The 22,292-nt window shown below is 34.8% G+C and overlaps 1 protein-coding gene across 4 annotated transcripts in view; it reads left to right on the top strand.

Moving 5' to 3' along the window:
• Positions 1 to 22,292, top strand: part of ROBO2 (roundabout guidance receptor 2) — a 1,699,370-nt gene that overhangs the window by 19,080 nt on the left and 1,657,998 nt on the right. For all 4 annotated transcript variants that reach the window (XM_067034916.1, XM_067034909.1, XM_067034903.1 and 1 more), the window contains exon 2: positions 5,518 to 5,639. In XM_067034916.1, coding sequence (XP_066891017.1) covers positions 5,531 to 5,639 — 109 coding nt within the window. In that variant the 5' untranslated portion in view covers positions 5,518 to 5,530. The remainder of the gene's footprint in view (positions 1 to 5,517; positions 5,640 to 22,292) is intronic.

Genomic DNA, 22,292 nt, shown 5'->3' with positions numbered 1-22,292 from the left:
TATCAGGGCCCTTAAATATTCTGGTTTCTTTTCCTGAAAGACTACCCCAGTGTATGCAAAGCTAGCTCTTATTCTCAGGTCTAAGCTTAAATACTGTTACCTGAAGGAAGTGTTTAAAGTAAATATCTGATGTTCCCCCAAAACCCTTGTCGGGTATACAGTTCTTTGTTTGATTTTTCATGTGAACACATCTTGTAATGATTTCTTCTCTGTGTTTAGTTGGATTTCTGCCCCTGACTTCCTCTCTAGAATTCAAGCCCTGAAAGTCCAGGGACCTTGGCTTTCTTGTTCGCTACTATAGCTCAGTAACTAGTATAGTATCTGGCACATATTTGTTGAGTGGATTAACTAGATCCAGTGGAGTCCACAGTCTGTTCACTTCCTATAGTTTCCAAGGCTGAAAGGCTCCTCGCCCTATCTTAACAAAAGAGATGTGGGTCAGGAAATCTGGGCTGGGAATGGTTCCTCTTTAAGTCCACTTGAGAGGATATCAGGACACACAGGAATGGTTTTATGCTATGTCAGTGATTCCACAGAGTTTAGGAGGGTAAATCACTCTTCCTCTCTGGAAAGACTTTAGGTCCCTAAGGCTCTCTTGGACTCTCAAACGTTAGGGTGATTACTGCTAAACTTGTTGTTGTAGGTCTTTTACTCATTTGAAATTATACATAGATGACTAGTCGTATTTCACTGAAAAGTCAGTCATTAAGATTAGAAAGACTGTAGATTTCTATGAAATCTATTTATAATTTTTTAAGTAAGTGCCATGGTATAAACTAGTTATTCCCAATTTTATGATTAAAAATAGTCACTTGAAGGGTTTATTACAGTGCATATTCCAAGGCTTCATCTCCAGGGGTTCTGATTCAGCATGTCCACAGTGATGCTCATGCCTGTACATTTTACCAGGCATCCTGGATTATTCTGAAGCAGAATGTTTATGGACCACACTTTAGGACAGAAGTGCATGTTATTTTACATTTTGAGATGTCTGGGTTTTTTTATTGTTTGTTTTTTATTTTCGGTACGCGGGCCTCTCACCGCTGCAGCCCCTCCCGTTGCAGAGCACAGGCTCCGGACGCGCAGGCTCAGCGGCCATGGCTCACGGGCCCAGCCGCTCCGCGGCATGTGGGATCTTCCCGGACCGGGGCACGAACCCACGTACCCTGCATCGGCAGGCGGACTCCCAACCACTGCGCTACCAGGGAAGCCCTGTCTGTTTTTTTATAATGCCAAATGGCAAGTGATTTATCTGTTTCTCCTGAACCAATGACGTAATAGAATTTTCACACTTTATAGCTTACAGGAATTTTAGAGATTTTTTTTTTTAATTTGTCACATATCCTGGAAACTGAATCTTAAAGTGATTAATTCATTTGTCAAAGATATTAAACAGAGTCAGCATCTGAGTCTTCTTTCATTGTTTGGGCTCTTTATTCTAAAGCATGATGGCCATTGCAGCCTCCAAGTTTTATCCTGTTGAAAAAAAAAATATATAAATGTATTCATGTATTGTGTCTGTATATATAATTTATATGAATTGTACTATTAGTTTGGATTACACAGGACTTTGTCACTGTTACAAGTCAGGTATAGTTTGGACTGAGATAGATCCTACCTATGCGAATTTACTAATGTCAAAAAGACCCCATTTTAAAAATGATTCCATGGCATTTAGACCAAGGACAGTGTTAAAGTGAGGCTCCAATATATGTCTTAATCTAAGTGATTACTGAATGTAAGTCATGTGCTGGCTTCTAATGAAAATTTCCCATTGAAAAAAATCAATGTTGATTACTGGAACTCGAGATCTGTAATGGGCTCTGCTGTTTTTTTCTGGCTTAGATTGTGTTCCTATAATATGCTGAGAAGAGAAATTGATGACCTATGAGCTATGGTCACTTCCTGATCCCAGTTGATTCTTTGGTCTTTAGTTTTAAAAGGGTGACCAGATAGGTTGCTTTATAATGGAGAAGTTGAGCAAAAATCATCAACCTGGAGGCTCACTGGCACATCTCAACACTCCCTGAAGAAGCACTTCAATGAGGAAACCAGTTGCCAGGAGAGGGACTTACAAGGAAACCTTTTTTTTCCAGAAAAGAATTTTCTTTAAGGAAGCTGCTGTAAAACTTATCCTAGAAGGTGACTAGAGCCACTCTCTATAGATCACAATGAAATGGCAAATCTGAAGGCATTACCTGTCTGGTTGCTGAGATAGATTTGTATATATACATACAACTGAGGCTGGTTCATTGGGTCTGCTGGCTAGGGAGGAAGAAAATACTGAAAAGATCCACATGAGAGGTGGAATGAGTGGGTGAGGGCAGAATAATGTTTAGGAGTTGGCTGCATGTATAACCCAGAGATGGTCTGTAACAGGAGTGGCTCTAATACCTAGAAGTCTTCGCTTCCATTGATGGTAGGTGTTCTACAGCCTAACAGTCTTATTAACTTAAGACTGTCCTTCCTAGTGAACACCTCTAGATATGAAGCAACCCTCAGATCAGGTGATATGACTGTGGCCTCCATCTGACAGAGCAGCATTCTGGAGAGAGTCTATGGGGCGAGCCATAGCACTCCATGACACTGTCTTATAATGCTGTTTGCTCCAAAATCCTTGCATAGCCAAGTTCTAATTCTCTGCTCATTGAACATCACATTTATTGCCAGAAAAGCACAATGAATCCAACTCTCTGTGTTTTAGGACTTATTCCAGTCTTTAAAGATAACAGGTACAAGTAAAGTTCATAAGATAAAGTAGCTATTTTTCACTTAGTTTTTATTTTCATATGCATGAAAAGAGTGTTCCAAAAAAGATTTAGAGAAGTCCATTGCATGCCTTTATGGTATATGATAACCTTATTTTCTGGTTGATCTCTCATACCCCTTTCTAGCCATTTTGTTTTTCTTTCATAAGGATAAAGAAATGGATTGGTTTTACCTTATGTGAGTCCAGTTAATTAATATAAAATTTCATAGAACGTCATGATTTTCATATTTATAGACGGGCAGGAATAGCATATAGATAATACATTGTAGAAACTTGGTATTTAAGAACTATGGGTTTTCCATAAACATCAAATTGGAAAGGAAGGTTACATTTTCTTCTGATTAGAATAACAATTTGAAAGCCATCTGTTCTTTAAAATTTTACTAAAATGTATAATGGAACTGGTGTTTTATATGCCAATCCTTCTTGAAGAGTATTTTAAGATTTTTCATATACTGCCTCAATTCTATGTAGAATAAGAACAGAATGCCATTTAAAATGAGTATGGTGTACAGGAGTTAAGGAAACAGTAAATTAAAATAAATTGCAAAAGTAGTATATTTAAGGGTGATTTAAATGAGAATTTTGACATTATTGCTACCAGATAAAAATGGTTACATGTTGATTAGAAGGGAACAAAGATCTATCAGTTAGTGGTTAAAAGAGTGTGTGTGTGTATACACACAGACATTACAGATGCATACCACTAAAGTTGGTCTTTGATAATAACCTCCTACCCTGCCCCTTGCTCCCTAAACAAATAATCAGGCATCACTATAGCTCTTCTGTAATATTATTCATCTTATTCTTCAATGTAAAATTATTAGTAATGCTAAGGTGTGTTGGGAAGATGTTGAGATTTGCCCTGGACACCCCATGTTACTCTGTAAAGGGCTGATGCTTTTTTTTTTTAACTGTGATAGCTCAGTTGTCTCATGTTTTAATGATTTTCAGTTTGAAGATGTTTATTTGGGATAAGTACACAGGGTTCTCTATGTAAGCTATCTCCTTTTCCTCTTCTCAGCATCCTTTTTGGATTACTGGACTGTAGCTAGGAGATCTAGGACTAAATTCCTGCACAGTGATTGCTAGTTCAGAGCATAGGCTCCGAAATCCTGTTTTGGCTGAAGTCACAATAGTACATACTAATTACATGACTTGGAAGTTGTGTGGCTTTTCTCTAAGCCTCTGTTTTCTCAGCTATGAAATGGTGATTGTGATATTATCTCATAGCGTTTCTGTGAGAATGAAATGGAACTAGGAATGTAAGGCAGTCAGTATATTAAAATAACCTGGGAAAATATAAATTTTCAGGAAATATTTCTTAGTACTAAGACTATCATCGCTATCATCATTCTCTTGTTACATGTGAATTTGGAAATGTCATTCTGACCTTCTTGGCCTCTTTGCTTATTTCAAATGAGGAGGATGGATTAGTTGGCTCTAAATTTCCCTTTAGCTTTGACACTATGAGTCTGAAATAAATAAGGCAAAGTGAGTAATTAAATCCTCTTTTCTTAATGTAGAAGAAAGGGAGACGAACAAGTTCTGATGCCTGGGTTTCCTTCCAAGTTTACTAGAATTAGGATTATGTAGCATTTTGAGTACAGAGTTTATTCAGGATATCATTAAATTCACTTTCCTTAGCTCCATATTTTGTTAACTGTGGAAACACTGGAACTTAGGGGTAATCTTATCTGAAGATTCCTCTTAATGACTTTATAAATTTTAATCTTGAAATTTCTTAATTTTGGAAGGTGTTTATCATTCTATGGCTTATTATGTTATATATGTAAACATGTATTATGTTTATATGTATGTTTTTATACATAATTTTATATAAACTTATATTTTTATATATTTATATGTTTACATGTAAAAGGTATATTATTGAACCTATCATTTTGCAACTTGCTATGTTTGTTTAAATTTTTATTTTTGACATTGATCCATTTTGATAAAAGTGACTTAAGTCCATTCATCTTATCTACTATATATATCATTCAACTGTATGAACAAATAATAACCCTTTGGGCATTTAAGCATTTTCATTTTTTAGTATTAAAAACAGCGTCAAAATGAATATTCAAGTATATTTTATCATTTTATGTATACGACTTCCTATATATATGGTTTGTATATCTGGAATTAGAATTGCAAGTGTTTTGTGGTTTCTGTAATTAATTGTACTCTCAATTTTAAGTACACAAGATTAGTTTTGTGTACATGATGAATCTCTTTATGCTGTTAAAGTTACTGATTAACTAGAATATCATTTTACTCAAAACTACAGAGATATGAGATACTTATGCTAAGTTTACACAAATGTGTGGAAAAGTCATATTTGCGTATGTTCGTAGAAATGATATGGTGTTTCTAATACATCAATTTACTTAAATAGTGACTTATATAGAGTGTCCATGTACAGTGTTTTGCTTGACTGTTCTCCAGTGGGTATTTTGGAAGTCCTTTTTAAGCATTCATAGATTTAATAGTCGATTTTGCAAACTGATATTGAAAAATATTCAAACGAATGTTGAGAATATGAGATTTAAGATGAATGAGCTTTCATATTAATCATCATAGTGAGAATACCAAAGAGAAGCGTGATCTTCAAATGTATCCCCTTGTAAGCAGGGTGATTTATAAACACACAATGCCTATTAGATATGGGATTTGAGTGATGTTACATTTCTTTTAGGTTGTAATTTATTATACTTTTCATGCCCACTCCTCTCAATATGCAGAATTTAAAATGCAATGGCCAGAAGACAAGGAGATGTCACTAGAAGAATGTGGACATGGACTCCAGGACTGCTAATGATGATTGTGATCCTTTGGAGTCAGCAGGGGAATGGACAAGGCCAAGGTAGGTGCAAGCATGTTTTAATGTTTTCAGAGCTGGATATGAGATTTGAGATTACGTGGACCTTTGGTTTGACGTTTTAAGTGATTTGTTGTAATCTTTCCCCAAGTTTTTTGTTGAAGTGGACTATAATGCTTACGAAAGCAGTTAAATTGAGCTAGAATTTGGTGTGTTGGTGTATCAAATTTGAAGCCATTCCTTCAAGACTGGCTTTACTCTGTTGTAGTAGATGCTATATACAGAGATATATTTGTGTGTATGTTTATATGATTTTACAAAAACCTATTAATTAAAGTTATTATATTTTTGAAGTGAAGCTTTTGGATCTCTTTAGTGACTCTTGTGTTTTAATTTTTTAAATTTCAAGAACATATTCATTAAAGGGTGTGATGTTCTTCAGAAATTAAGTGGAAAATTTGATGTTCTTTATTGCTTTGCCAAGTGTATTTGGAGGAAATTAATGATAGAGTGGAGCTGCAGGTTTGTCGTGTCCTGAGGTGTCCTTTGCAGAGTTGAAAGGGATCATAGATTTTGTAATAAGGTTTTTCAGTATACTGATTTGATCGGTAGCTCTATGGAGTGGTTTATGCCAAAGCTAGTGTCTAGAAAATGTGTTCTGTGATAAGTATTATTTCTGGAGGTGTGTTGCCTACTCAGTTGCACGTAGCAATTTGATGTTTTATATGATAAAAGGAAGTCCTGACCCCATGAATTTTGTTTTGTCTTAGACGAGAATCCATTTTGACATTGTTTCTGCATTTGTTAAGCCTTGAAATCTGTGAGCAGGAAGGGTATGAGGGAATTGCTCTAGATAAAAAAAATGTGTAGTGGTGTTGACCTTTTGTTAGTCCTGTGGTTTCCAAAATATCCATTAAATATTGTACATATTCAAGTAAGTTTATTAACTCTTTTGAAAAGATTGCTCAAAAAGAACATGGTTTCTTTATAGTATATAATTTCATTCATTAATTTTTGAAATAAAATAGGAAGATGTTTTTCAAAAATAAAAATGCATGTGTGTCTTGTATGTGAATAGGTATATATACATATATGCAGATAATCAATTTTAATAATGAAATAGACTTTGGTTTTTAGTTTTTATTTCAAGCCATTATATATTAACAACTAGTTGAATTCTCATTTTGCTTTTCTCTTTTGTTAAAAATAATGTAAGAAAATCATTTAACACACGTATTTTTTTCATCAAAGGTCTAAAACAAGAATCTGTAGGCAGCATTTCTGTTGGCTAGGAGAGTTGTTTATTCCTCTGGCAATGTGTTGGATCACTAAAATGCAGTAGGACAACTGTTTCTCTGCAATAGTGATCCAACAGTATGTTTAGTATTACAGGAGATTGCCAAAACCCTTTCTGTGGCCGTCATTTCCAGGGATTATGGTTTATTCTCATTGGTTAAGAGCTTATTGGATATTTCACATATTTAGAGAAGAATAAGTATTGTCTCTCTTATTTGCCCATGCTCTTTATTCTTTCTTCAATATTGATTGCTTGGATATTCTTTCCTTTGATAGTGACCATCATTTGTAAAAAAAACGTGCCCTGAAATCGATATCATGCAAAGTTATAGTGAAGCTTCTAATGGTAAATGCAAGTTAATTAATTTAATTTCTTTTTAAAAATATAAATTAAAATAGGCAATGATTCAAAGGACAAAACAACTTAATAGAAAAGATAATGGAATGCTTTAGTACTATGTTAAGGGAATTTTGCTTCCTTTACAATAGCTAGATTGAATGAAGCAGATTTCTCAGGCATGGTAGGCAACTCTTATAATTTCAAGTACAACCCAAGCTACATATTACCATTTAGATCAATAAGCCCTATTAAATATTAATTTTTCCTCACTTTGGGACATATAATTAAGCAGGATTTTAAAATAAAAGTTTCAGAATGAAAACTTTATATTGCTGGATATGTTTGTAAATAAAAATCTCATAGTACTTTACTATTGGTAAGAAAATAATACATTAAAAATCTGTAAAGTTTTTTTCTCTATTTAGTTTACAACTTTGTCTTAAACTTTAATTATTAGGACCTCCAAAGTCTGGAGTTGTGGTTACATGTTAATGAGTATGATTTTTGTAGCAAACATGCATGCAAAATTAATAAAATTATTTTCATGTAAATTTAAATTTCTTAGGAATGATAAGCAAAGCTAAATTGTATTTTTTATACAAGTGCTTCATATTTATCAGTAGATTATAGTCTAATTATTTGTAAGTCATTGGGAAATCTGGATGTTCTTTCCCATAAAAACCATGTTAGAAATGATAATTAAGTTTGAGGACAGAAGACAAACATCCACTTATTCTAGAATGTATATGAAGCGTCATACTCAGTATTAATTCAACTGTGTGCAGTCATCACTTATAACCAATGTTATAGGAAATGCATTCTGAATTCTAAATAAGAATGTTGGCTGATAATCCCCCTGGGGGCATCAGGGTCAAATAAGAAGAAAAGAGTGGAAAGAGTAGGTGGGATTCAGGTAGATGTCCCTTGTCAGTTTTTTATATATGTCAAGGAAAGCATCTGCTTGAGGACATCTGTTTTCCTGACATTTGACTTATGGAATAGTAGATGCTTATCCTTAGACTAGCATTCCCTGACTTGGACTCTGCCCATTCCTATGCTGCTTAAGTGGTTAGTACATTAGAAACTGCATAAAAAGTGAAAATTAAGTCAGTCCTTAAGATAAGTAGAATATACATTGTTTTTAATACAAAATATCTACTATGCAAATAAAACAAGTAACATAAACGTTCAGATTTATTTTTGTCTTTAAATGAACTGTGTACACATATATGTTTGCGAACACTGAATTAGGCATTGACTTTGGGGATAATCTAAATAAAACTGAACTAATATCCAATATGTATAGGTGTAATTTATAACACAACAGGTAAAATCATGGGACTTTTGACTGGGACGAGGGCTATAAAGACACCAGAGAGTTCAGTAGATTTACAGGATTTTCAGAAGTGCAGGCAACAGTTATTGTATTCAGAACTGAGAAATTTTTTCCAAACTCAGAAATCACATTTCTTTCTTTCCCCAACAAGATGCTCAAGTAATAATGAGATGTGTATAAAGTTAAAAGTGTAATTTATGTAATTTGTTTAAACAGTCACTGAGATGCTTGTGAATTTAAAGGCAATGTGAGGCAGTTTGGGATTAATATGAATACTTGTTAAAAATAAAGAAATTGATTTGACTTTAACAAAACCATTCAGAAATATTGCTTGGTAATTCATAAAAATATATTTCTCTCTCAATGGTGTCAATAAAGGAGCTCTATTCTGGTACATAATAAAGGTATGCTATTTTTCTGGTACATATTAAGAATAATAAAAAGAAGAATGAATATGTCAGTCTGTTACTAAAAACAAGTTTGTCAGAGTTTTTGAATTAGCACTACTTTCCTGATTTTTGTAGCTAATATAGGGTTTAAAGATAGTGATAATTTTTAATATATTATCATGAGTGCCCATAGAATTTTAATCAGTCTGCTTTTTATGAAAATTTACATGTTGAAATTCCAGTTGGCCACTCTGAAGCTAGATGTAAGAGTTTGAAATTTTGAGGAAGCAAATGGAGATCACTCATATAAGAAAATTCACTTTTGAAGACAAATCAATTTATCTTCCATTTTCATGACCAGATTTTGTGTAATATATTGAGCATTCAAAAAATAAACTCTGATAAAATTTAACAATTATAATCTTTCCTGATCTTCATCATGAAATATTTTAGTTAAGAGGCAAAAATTTTGGAAAATAAATTATTTGGCTGTCCTGTTTTGCAAGTTGTTAAACTATATTATCTTTGAATCATCATATTTATGTACACGAAGCTAACCACTTGTGTTTTGCATTCATCACATCCATTTTTTTCTCTAGAGAGATCAGAGACAAGCTTTGCTAGGATGGATGGATGGATGGAGAGATAGAGTCCTCTCCCTTTATCTTTCTCTCTTTCCCTTGAAATCTTTTCCCAGTGTGTGCCAAAGGTATTTTTATTGTTTCTCTCATTTTCTTTCATTCAATAAATTTAAGTGATTATGTAATTTTGTCAGTAAATGAAGATAGTATCCAACTTTGAGTTGAAGGTTTACAGTTATAGCTTTTCAATTAGAATATCTCAGAGAATGTGATCTATGAATTGTAATATATTAGAATCACGACTGGTAAGGAATAATTACCTTGAAGGACCTCAATTCCACCTAGAGTTTATGTTTTTCAAGTTAACTTGGGTAAAATATTTTCATCTTGTAACTGAATATTTTTTTAAGAGAAGTAAGCTTAGACATTTGGCAGTGAATATTAAAAGTTAATTATTTGTATGTCTCAGGAGACCTGACCTTAAAATATCATCGAGCTAAATAGTGGTGAAATTGAACTTTCTGTATAATAGAAGTCTTAATGTGTCCACCATTGTTTACCAAATGAAGAATTTTCCATTGTTCTAGATAACGTGTATGTGTGTGTGTGTGTGTGTGTGTGTGTGTGTACACATATAAAAATATGTATGGCAGAATTTAGTCTATGGCAGAATCGTGTTACTCATGTCCACTTTTGGTTTTCGTTTAAACTGCTTAAAATATAAATACAAATTGTCCCAAACCTGAAAACCCCCATAGATGCCCACCTCAACATTTAAAATTCTTCCAACAATTCCTAACAGCCCCTTCCTACAAAAAAAAAAGCCAGCCATTTTTAGAGATTGGATGCAGTACACCGTTTCCATAACTTGAAATGTTCATATTATATTATAAATAGGGAAAGTAGTGATTTAAGAATGCAAGTGGATTTACCCCCATGCAATCTGCATGGGAGCCCTTGAAGTAAGGAAGGTGATACCATAAATGTCTAATTATAAAGAATTGCTTTGGAGTGCTTATACATTTTTTTTTCTGCAGAAAGGAATTCCTTTTTACAATTTAGATGCTTTTAATGAAATTATGACATAGTACATTTTTTAGTGTTTTCAACTGTCTTTTTGATCATCAAAGCTATTGCCATAGGGAGAGAAACAGCTAGGTGTGAGAACATGGCAATTGATACCTCTTTTTACTGAAGTTATATAACATTATCCAACATTTAGATGACATTTGTTCACAATATTTTAAAACATTTTTACTGTGCAACATAATAAGGTATGTTTGTTTTTCTTTTTAACATCTTTATTGGAGTATAATTGCTTTACAGTGGTGTGTTAGTTTCTGCTTTGTAACAAAATGAATCAGTTATACATATACATATATCCCCGTATCTCCTCCCTCTTGTGTCTCCCTCCCACCCTTCCTATCCCACCCCTGTAGGTGGTCACAAAGCGCTGAGCTGATCTCCCTGTGCTATGCGGCTGCTTCCCACTAGCTATCTATTTTGCATTTGGTAGTGTATATATGTCCATGCCACTCTCTCACTTTGTCCCGCCTTACCCTTCCCCCTCCCCGTGTCCTCAAGTCCATTCTCTAGTAGGTCTAAAGTATGTTTTAATTCCCATTTATTTTATTCTTTAATGTAAATCTCATTGTATGAAGGTTCTTCTAACCTCTAAAAATTAAATTTATTTAGGAAAAAATTATTTTAAACACTGTTCCAAGTGCCCTTAGCATTTGTTATTGGGGAGCTTTAATGTTCTATGTTTACACATTTAAAGATAGGGGGCACTTGGTTTAGAATTAAAATTTCATTTGAAGTTTTTTTGTTGTATTTGAAATTTGTTACGGAATTTGACTTGAAGAATAGATAAGTTTACAAGATGTTATCTTCTATGTGATATGCTAGCCTTATCTTTCTCCCCAGCCACACATATGGAGAGAAAAAAGAAGTTAAAGTGGGACTAAAGAGACCATAAATAGCTAAAGAGATAGAGGAATAGAAGAAAGTGGTAAAAACAGGAAAAAAGGGAGAAGTGACAGGAGCAGGTGTGAGAAACACGTAAGTTAGAAATATGTAATTCTAACATATGCTAATAATAGTAAAACACGATGTAAATTCTTAAATTTATCTGCATATGAAGTTTTTAGTAGGACTTTGGCCACCGAAATATAGAAGTAAATTGGAAGAAGGCTGAGGGAGGTGGTGGCTCCTTCTCCACGCAGGCGCTTACCCTACTCCACCTGACTTCGTAGTAGGCCTCATAGCCAACTCGTGGTATGAAGTGTTAAACTGTGCTTTAAAAGCAACTGAAGTTGTTTGTGTACTAATTAAGGACAAACAAACTAGACTCCGTAGACATTGGAGTCAAGAGATTCAAAATAGCCTGTGTGTGAGACTGGGCATCTTGGTCTTTGGCAGAAAATACTGCTTATTCTTAATTCTTTCTGTTTCTTTCTGCCTCCTCAACCTATAATGTCATACCTACCTCAGCGTAAAGACATACTTGGGAATCACTTCTCTGTCACTTATTAGGTGTCCTTTAAAAAGCTCATGAATTACACATGAATTTCAATGTTGCCAACTTAGATTTCAAGAGATTAAAAAAAAATTAATCTGGCACCTTTCCATTATGAAGCCTGTACACAGTGTTCACAAGCTGGGTATTTTCTTTAAGGGATATGTGCCTCATCCACCAATGACTTTGCTTCCCCAAATCATCATGTATCTTGTCTAGAAGATTTTCTGAAAATTTAGAAACACAGGTTTATATTTGGTCATGTCATAGTGTGATCTGTTTTTCAACTTAGCTTTATCAAAGTATAAACTGTGTTTGGTTTGTATAGTTAATTATATATAACGTAATGGGATGTAATATATCTTACTTGTTTTCTTTCATGTTATGATTTTTAAAAATCACTTTTCCTGCAGTAACTTCTGATGCTCATTTGTAAGATCTTGCTCTCTTTTTTTCATCTATCTTCCTTTTCTCCCTTAACTCAGATATCTATCACCTGTTCTGTCTCTGCCCAGATTCTACATTATTATTTTGTTGTTGCTTCTGGCAGTTTACAAAGCTCCCCATATACAATATTTCTCAATATGCCTTATAATTGTTCATTTGTGTCTTTTCCTTATTTATGTATAAGCTCCTTGATGTCTCCGCGTACATATTCATTTACTCAACAAAACTTTATAAAGTATTTACTTTGAGCAGTTTAGAAAATTGACAAAAATCCTGCCATCACGGAACTTGCATTCTAATGTGGGGATACAGATGACAGACAATGAGCAATGTGAATATGTAAAGTATATCAAGTTAGATGGTGAAAAATAATGCTGTGATGGGGATCAGATAATTCTAAGAGGGTAATTTTTAATTGTATAGTTAGGAGTGACCTTACAGAGAAAATAGCAATTGAGGGTCCAAGGCAGTGAGAACCTGAGGCACACAGAGATTCCGGGCAAGAGTATTCCTTGCAAGGGTACAACAAATGTATAAATCTTGAGTAGCATCATGCCCGGTGTTATGTAAGAACAGAAAAAAATAAAAAATAAAAAACCCACCCCCAAAAAACTGTGTGGCTAGAGCAAAACACAAAGGGTGGGGAGTAAGAGAAGAGGTAATAAATAGCTCAGGGAGGAAGGGATGGAGATTGTTGAGAGTCTTACTTGGCAGTTGTAATGAGTTTGGGTTTTGTTTGGAGTGAAGTGGGAAGCTATTAAAGGATGTTGAGATCTCTTTTGGTAATTCACTTTGAGTTTTCAGATTATACAGTGGTCACTGCTTAGGAGTCAGTAATATCACTTTATTGCTCTCGCAGTCAACTAGAAACCACTGTATTAACATAATGTTAAATTTTATTTTTAAACTGATTAGAATAAGCTTTTATTTTCTCTTTTCCATTCCTGAATATCTCTTTTTACATTAGTTTGAAAGCTTTCTAGAATAGTGAGCCAATGCAAATTTAGCATGATGTATAACTAATTCTTCATCAGATTTGGGTATTTGGTTCAATATGCTAATTAGAAAGGGCATTTGTTCTGTTGGAAAATGTTGATAAAACTTTTTTTGAATTACTATCATGTCAGTCAATACCATATTAAGTTGTAGACAGTTGCAATGAGTTAATAACCATAAGAACACATCTTTCATCTCTATGGTCAAGGCTGCTTGAACATGGGACGATTTACTGGCTTCAAATCTGGGAACCAGGAATAACCAGCAGTGTTTTTGCTTGTTTGTTTCCTAGTGGAATGGCCCTTCCATGGGAAGGTGTCTCCGTATACCAAGCAAACATTTACTCTATTTTGTCTTACCTTATGCCTTTTTTTTTTTTTTTTGCCAAAACAGAGGTTTTTGAGGAAATTATTCTCTCATTATAGAAAGGAGAAATTCTGAGGACATGAAATGATATGCATTTCAAAATTAAGTAGAAAGCCACAGGAGAGATAAGGGAGACAAACACAGAGAGGGAGAAAGAGAAAAAGTGTAGCAAAAAGTCAAAAGGATTAGCATATACATTGTCATCAACAAGGCAATTAAAGAATAGTTGTAGAGTGCTTACTCTATGCCAGGCACTGGGGTTGTAGCAGAGAGGTAGGTAGAGGCTCAAGTGGTTAGTAGGGAGAGAAGGAGGAGGAAGACACACAAATACGTAACCAAGTTAATGCTGTGAAGAAGATTAGATGTGGTAATGTGGATGAGTATAACTGGCAAATACAGAGGCACTGATGTAGCTATAGGGAGGTCAAAGAATTCTCTGAAGAGGTGATATTTCAGTTGAGATTGGAATGAAGAGAAAGAGACAGGTCCTTCGAAGATACAGGGTGTTCTGAGCAAAAGGAATAACAAACATAAATTTCTGAAATAAAAATAAGCTTGGTTAAAAAACCAAAACCAAAGAAATTAAATAAATGAGGAAGGTGGAAACTCTGCTTTTGAATGTTAAGAAGAGATTACATGTCTTTGACTGTGACTCCTAAACTGCTTTACCAGTTAAATAATTCTCTATGTTTATGATCTGGGCCGTTATTCCTACTGAAGTTAAAAGCTAATGGAAATGTGTCTGTCAAGTATTCCCACTTCGGAAGGAAAGTTTCTTGGTGCTTTGATGTGAGCAACACCTCATCTGTCTTCTTACACCGTACAGTTCATTCCTATCTAGGCTTTCTGATAGTCTTTAATATGCCTCCTTTCTCTAAAGCCTCAGGCAGATTCACTCCACACTTACAGCTCTTTGGATCAAGTGTAATTATAGATCTTAGACTTTCAAAGTGTTGTGTAAAAAAAAAAAATCTATTAAGACTATTTATAATCTTACCAGAGTTTTGTGATAAGTAATTCATACAAGAACCATCGTGGTTTTGGTTCTTGTTTTAATCTTTTGTGTGACTTCACAAGACCTGGAAAACACTGAGGTGTGAATTAACCAGATCATGTAATGAAATATTTCGTTCAGAGAAATAAAATCCTAATTTTATAAAAAAAAATATATGCTTTGTATTTTCTTAATAAGAAGGCCAGTTTGACTGAAATGAAGGAAGGGCCTGGGAGAGACATGAGGATAGGAGCTCTCAAGGGACCAGAAAAATTAGGATTTTGTAGGCAATGTTTAGATGCAAAACAAATCCATTGAAAGGTTTAAGATAGAGATGTGATATGATTAGATTTACTTTTACACAGTTCCTTCTATCTACAGTATGGAGGATGTACTACTGGGGAGAAGTAAAATAGTGGTTGAAGAGGGACCATTTAGCTGACCATTGCACCTGTCCAGGTGAAGGATGACGGTGGTTGCAATTACGATGGTAGCGCTAAACTTGGGCAAAGTTTGTTGAGGTTGGAAATTGTTTTGAAGGTAGAGCTGATAGGATTTACTGATTAAGAATTACAGGAGGCATTTGGATTTAGGGACATGGGGTGTTATGATGTCTTATTGGGATGCGGAAAGTTTGATGACATGGGGTAGATTCCAAGTGGCAGAGGTGTAGGTCGGTACATGGGTGTGATTGATTTTACCTTTCTCTCCTGATGCCTGATAGAATTCAAGTGGTAATATCAAGTTGGCATCAAGAAGGATGACTTGGCTAGAAATGTAGGTTTGAAAATCATAGGCCTGTAGATAATGCTTAAAGTCATGTGTCTAGGTCAGGCATTGGTGAGCTATTATAGCTCATGAGCCAGATCTGTTCTGCTGCCTGATTTTATGTGACTCATGAACTATAAATATTTTTTTTACATTTTAAAATGTAAAATATAAAATATACAAAAGACTGTCTGTCTTTCAACACAGACAATTGCACAAATTTGCCTCTTGGCCCACAAAGCTTACAATATTTACTCTCTGACTCTTTACCAAAAATTTTCCTGACCCTTGGTTTAGATGAAACTGTAAGAAGAGAGTACTGACAAAGAAGAGGGCAGCATAATTATGGAAATTAAAATTATGTCAACTATAGTGTGCAGGGTGGAGAATTTAAGCCCGGGTATAATAGACATTAAGAGTTTAAGACAACAGTGTAATTACCAGCATGATCAATGAGAACTTGGGGGGTAAAAAGAAAATATCATCATCAGACTATTCTTTCTATCATACAAGGAGCCTAGGAAGTATGTGAGCTGTGTTTGAGGAACTGAGAGAAGGCTAATGTAGTTTGAACAAAGAGCAAATGGGAGGATGACACCATATTTTTCAGGCTTTTTAGAATGACCTTTAGAGAAAGAGGAAGTCATTAAAACAATCTGAAGGGGGAAGAACAAATCATATCTGGGAGGAGCTGGTCAGTCTGACTATATGTGCAGCCAAAATGGAAGGAAACCAATATGGATGAGGAATTAAAATTGCCCATTGGTATTAGTGAAGACCCCAGGTAACCTTAAGGGGAGGTTTGATACCAAATCCATATGGCATAGTCCTAAGAGTGAATGGTTGAGAGGGTGGGAGGGAGGCGCAAGAGGGAGGGGATATGAGGATATATGTATACAAATAGCTGATTCACTTTGTTATACAACAGAAACTAACACACCATTGTAAAGCGATTATACTCCAATAAAGACGTTAATAAAAAAAAAAGAGTGAATGGGATAAGGACCTAGCTATTACGTTTAGTGAAATTTTATCAGTCTTCTCACTGTGTTAGGATTTACAGGTGGTCAAAATAAGGAACTCCCAGGTTGTTTTTCAAACTCAGATTTGTGACTCTAAGCCCTGGAGGTTGTGGTATAATAAGTATAGAGTAGGGCTAGAATATATTATTTTTTTCTAAACTCCTGTAGTGAAGAGAATGTCAGTCATGACTCTAATAATACTGAAATACTTTCTGACACTTTATATTTCTTATACTTTCATTATTTTTCCACATAAAGGACGTTTTGCCATAGCCCCATGTAAATGCATAAATTTAGCGCAGCTCAAATATGTCCTTCCATCTTCAGTTTGCATGGTCCTTTCATGGAGTACAGCTCTCCCTGCTCGGGCCTTCCCTGTATTGCCCTCTAAGATGAGATCCTAGTCTCATAACAGAGCCATCACATTATATGATAATTACCACATCACCCTCACTTGAGGACGGCCTCTCCATGAGTCCTGAAATTTCGTACTTTTCCTCTGAGATGTAATAATATTTATATTCAAATAATTAAACAAATTCTTCTACTTTGAATGTACCATATCTTCTAATTTGAATATCCCTTTTTTCATTATACTGCTTAGCTATTGAGTTATATTATGGAAACAAATTTTAGCTGTCTATAAATACTTCCAAATCTAACCCTTGCAGTAAAGATTAATGTCTAGTCAACATGTGTAAGGATATTTCTTTCCATACAGTATTATAGCCTTTATTGTTATTTTTAAAATGACTAATGTTTATTTTGGAATAACGCACCATGAAGATTAGAATGATAGATGTGTAACTCTTATACAAAGATATTTTTATATTTTTATATTTAAAATACCACTTATCAAAAGAAAAAGCCAAGTGTTGTTTTTGTTTCCATTTGACTACTGAATCAATTTCAAGTCTTATTCTCAGTATGAGCATATTTACTTATTTTTGCTGAAATAATTACACACTGTCTTTGGATGCTTTTTCTCTTAACATGTCTATGTGTCACTCACCATCTCTGCCCCATCCCATACCCATTCCTTGATTATCTTTCTTTGGTAGGCTTTTACTTTGAGGATTCTTCCATTTTGGAAATTTTGCTACTTTCTAATAATTATTCCCTTTCTTGCAAATAAATAAAATGGGAAAGAACATCTGTGGATGAATTTATCTCAGAAGCATTCCGCATATACCTTTTACCCATAGCTCCTCAGAGGTCTCTTTTTTTTTTTTAAATAAAGGGAGTTACTTTTTTTTTTTTTTAATGTTGGGGGTAGGAGTTTATTAGTTATTTATTTTTGCTGTGTTGCGTCTTCGTTTCTGTGTGAGGGCTTTCTCTAGTTGTGGCAAGCGAGGGCCATTCTTCATCGCGGTGCGCGGGCCTCTCACTATCGCGGCCTCTCTTGTTGCGGAGCACAGGCTCCAGATGCGCAGGCTCAGTGGTTGTGGCTCACGGGCTTAGTTGCTCCGCGGCATGTGGGATCCTCCCAGACCAGGGCTCGAACCTGTGTCCCCTGCATTAGCAGGCAGATTCTCTACCACTGTGCCACCAGGGAAGCCCTAGAGGTATCTTTTGAGGATACTGATTTAACATGTGACCTAATGTAAAGCTTCAAGAACATGATGTCTGCTGACTCTTGCTTTGACATAGTTTGAAATGTTCACTCAGCATGGGGTAGTGGAAAGTTTGAGGTATTTTTTTTCCTTTCAGTGTTGTATCACCTTAAAAAAAAATCCAGAAATTTTGGTGTTTTGGAAGGTAGCCCCTTTCTGAATAAAACAGGTTTTTCATCCAACTTTGCATGTCAATGTTGAATACATATCGTACTCCATGAGCACTCATTCACTGGACTGGAAAACATTGCTGTGACAAACCAGCAGAAAAATAAATTCTGCTTTTTGTTCACATTCCAGAGATGACTCCTCTGAAAGCTATTCGAATTTATTTTAAATTAAGTTGTATTTGCATAACTTTAATTCATTTGTAATCTGAACTTTATGTACAGTTCATTTGTTCTGATGATTAATCATTTTTGTGTGCCACAATCATTTAGAAACAAATGGTTTGTGCTTGAGAAAGAGTTTTAGTGCTAAAGTTGTATTAAGTGTCAGCTAGGATTCTGTGGCAGTAGCTTTATCAATAAAGATTGACAAAATTGACATGCAGTCTCTAAATCATAGATAGTATATCCCTCCATTCAGAGTTGTCCCTCAAATTTAAAGTTTCATCCTAAAATTCGTAGCTCCCTTTGTAAAACTAGTTCTCATTTGTGCAAAGGAAGGAAAAATACAACAAGAAACAATAAACTCAGTAAACAGTCAGAGGTCAGATTTCTCTTGCAGGCTGTCCAGTCCCTTTCTTTCCTCTCCACCCTCCCCACGTACTCACATATCAATGTATAGTTTGTAAATTTAGAGCACATATAACGAGAAAACATGTTCACCATGCTGAAAAAATGTAGTATTACACGTTTACGATTATATCTTAATTATAAGTAAAAGATAGATGTACATATAATCTAAATTCTATTTGTGATATAGCTCTGTTCCAGTGTGTTTTGTGGGTAGACTAAGAACATATTTCTGGGAAATTTTGATATTATTAGGAGACACACCATATGAAATAGAAGAAAATGTATGTATGCCTCTTAATTTTGAAATGATTGGAAACAAATGGTCCTTTTTTGGTAAGATGTTTTTGTTAGAATTGACAAACTTTTTTTGTAAAGGACGAGACAGTATTTTAGGCTTTGCCGGCCGTATTTAGTCTCTCACTCTCTCCTTTTTTTTCTCTTCCTCTTCCTCCTTCTTACAGCTTTGTAAAACTGTGAAAGCCATTCTTAGCTCTCAGGCATACAAAATAAACCATGGACCAAATTTGGTCTGTGGGCTTATAGTTTGTAGATCCCTTAAATCATCAGAGTGCTATTTTTCTTTTTAAATATAATATGTTAAAAGTCAACGGTGCTTCTGGTAGAGAGACGTTATCCCAAGTTAGCTTTGAGCTTTAGAATTCAGTGGACGGTGGGGTGCGGAGGGGGTGGAGGTGGGATAAATGGGGAGATTGGGATTGACGTATATACACTAATATGTATAAAATAGATAACTTAATAAGGACCTGCTGTATAAAATAAATTAGTAAATAAAATAAAATTCAAATTAAAAAAAAGAATGCAGTGGAAATGCCATAGAAGCAAATTCTCTACTTTTAAAACAAGTTACACACTATGCATTCATTCTGATATTAGAAATACATGAAAACTACTTATTTAAAGGGCTTTCCTTAAGTTTTTCAGTACATCTACTCACGTTTGGTGGAACAATTTCCCTTTCAATTTGAACTTTCATGCAATGAGAAGTTCCAAATCCGATTTTTTTTTCTGAACAATTGCTGTTATCTCTACTGTGCTGTATGCACATTTTGCTGCTACTTTTCGGTAACTATATAATGGTACAGTCTGTGCATTTTGTTTTTTCAAGCAAAGTGAAATAAGAACTTTAGTTAATATTTATATTAAGATGAAGGATAAGATAATATGAAACTAGAAAAATGAAACAAAATAAATTGACCTTTTGATAACTGCAGAGGACAGCAGATCAAAGTGGAGAAGTGGACTTTAATATCTTTAAGATCTGACACAGTAAGTCCACAGTATCCCAGCAATAGGTCTTAAACGTAAATTGCAGTGCCTCACGATACTATCATAACTTGGGGTTTGGTGGAGAAAGTGAAGTTAATGTGTCCCTCATTGTGTTTCTCTTTGTATCAAACAGTGTTTGTCACCTACAGAATGAGCTATTTGGTTCTAAAGAGCAGATTCTGACTTTGGAGGTGAAAGTGTTTTTACTATGATTATTGAAATAAATTTCTCTAGAGATCTGCTCTTGTTTTACAACCTAAAGAAAGAATTTATATTGTCGAATGAAAAAGAATCTAGAAAAGCAATATAAGTATGATTGTCAGGCACTTTCCAAACTTGTGCCAGAGTTTGTTTGATTAGGTGGAAAAATCTGCCCTGCTTGTTTCAATAGACTAATTTTTAAGCAGTTTTAGGTTGACAGAAAAAAAAAAAAAAAAAAAGGAGTGAAAAGTACAGAGTTCCCATTTACCCTTTACTCCCACCCAAATTTCTCCTAATTTTAACATGTTGCATTAGTGTGATATATTTATTACAAGTGACCCAATATTTATACATTGTTAGTCACTAAAGTCCATAGTTTACATTAGGGATCACTTTGCGTTTTATATTCTGTGGGTCGACAAATGTATGAGGATGTACTCGCCATTATCGTTTCATACAGAATAATTGTTTCGCTGCCCTAAAAATCCTCTGTGTTCCATCTGTTCATCTGCAGAGCAATTTTTTTTTTTTTTTTTACTTTAAGTGTAACGTCAATTACTTCTTTGAAAGATTCTGAGCCTAGAAATGTAGAAAGCTTTCTACAGATTAAGATAACTTAATATTCAGACAAACACTACACAGGAGTCCTGGAAACAGTCATATAGTTTAAAAGCTCTCGCATCCAAACAAAACAAAGCAAAATGAAAAAAAAAAAAAGAACAAACAGAAATGACTCAGATCCTGATTCTATTTGTTCGTTCCTTATTTTCAATTGAACAGCAGATTGGTGAACAGTATAAGCAACACAGTCTTTATTTTTACAATGAAATACCTTTGAAAGTTATCAAATCACCTTGAGTCTGATCTACATTATTGTTATTAAACCAAAATGTAATTAACCATACATAAGAAATCTTTTTGTAGTAATTTTTATTCAGGTGTCTCTTTTAGCTTTTTCAGTTCTCCATTGCTGTTTCTCTAGTATAGTCACCTCTATTGTTTACATGGGCTTGTTAATACCAAGTACTTTAGGAATACAATTATCTTCCCCACACAGTTCAACACCCTCTCTGTTCATGCAGTCACCATAAAGGAAGCATGTCAAGAGGAAAGCATGTTCCATGTGACTTGTTAGCTTGAGGGGAAAGGTGCTAAGTGTATTTACCATGTCTGAGATTCCTTCTGTGGCCTTTGTTCCATTTGAGGCATAGAAGTTTTCTATTCCTCAGGCTTCCCCAGCCCTGCCACACTCAGGGTTGCTTGATACAGCCCAGAAGCTACTTCTTTATTGTATCCCTTTTTGCTGCCAGGCCAAGGGTAGGACATGGGGAAGACAGTGCCTGTACCTTCATTTTGCAGGACACAGGGCAGAAACATAAGCCTGCGCAGCCAGGGTGTCTTCTCTTTAACCATTAGTCATCCATCCCTTCAACTCCTACCACTTAAAGGACTAAACCAAGTTCATGATTCACCCTCATTTAAAATATTAAGGACAAGGGAAAACCTGTGTTATTTTCCCCTCAAACTTGCCTTAGCAGGGACGTTCCCAAACTACAGTTAATGTATGTCCTCTCTCCCCAGCCCAAACACAGCTTTCTAAGAAAACTAGATAAATTTAGGGCAGGTTGCGTACTATTATCTCTGCTTAGAATTCCATCATTTGCCGTGGATAGTAAAGCTCTGAAAAAAACTATAGAAGGACTGTATTTAATATTTTTACCTAGTATTTTCCAAACATTTGTGGGGAATATTGCAGAGCTAATGTTCTATGAGAAAACTTAGCAGAAAATCAGATGTTCTATGC

Source organism: Kogia breviceps, chromosome 5, assembly GCF_026419965.1.
Source record: "Kogia breviceps isolate mKogBre1 chromosome 5, mKogBre1 haplotype 1, whole genome shotgun sequence".
Lineage (NCBI taxonomy): Eukaryota > Metazoa > Chordata > Mammalia > Artiodactyla > Physeteridae > Kogia > Kogia breviceps.
This window is presented reverse-complemented; position numbering and strand designations above follow the sequence as displayed.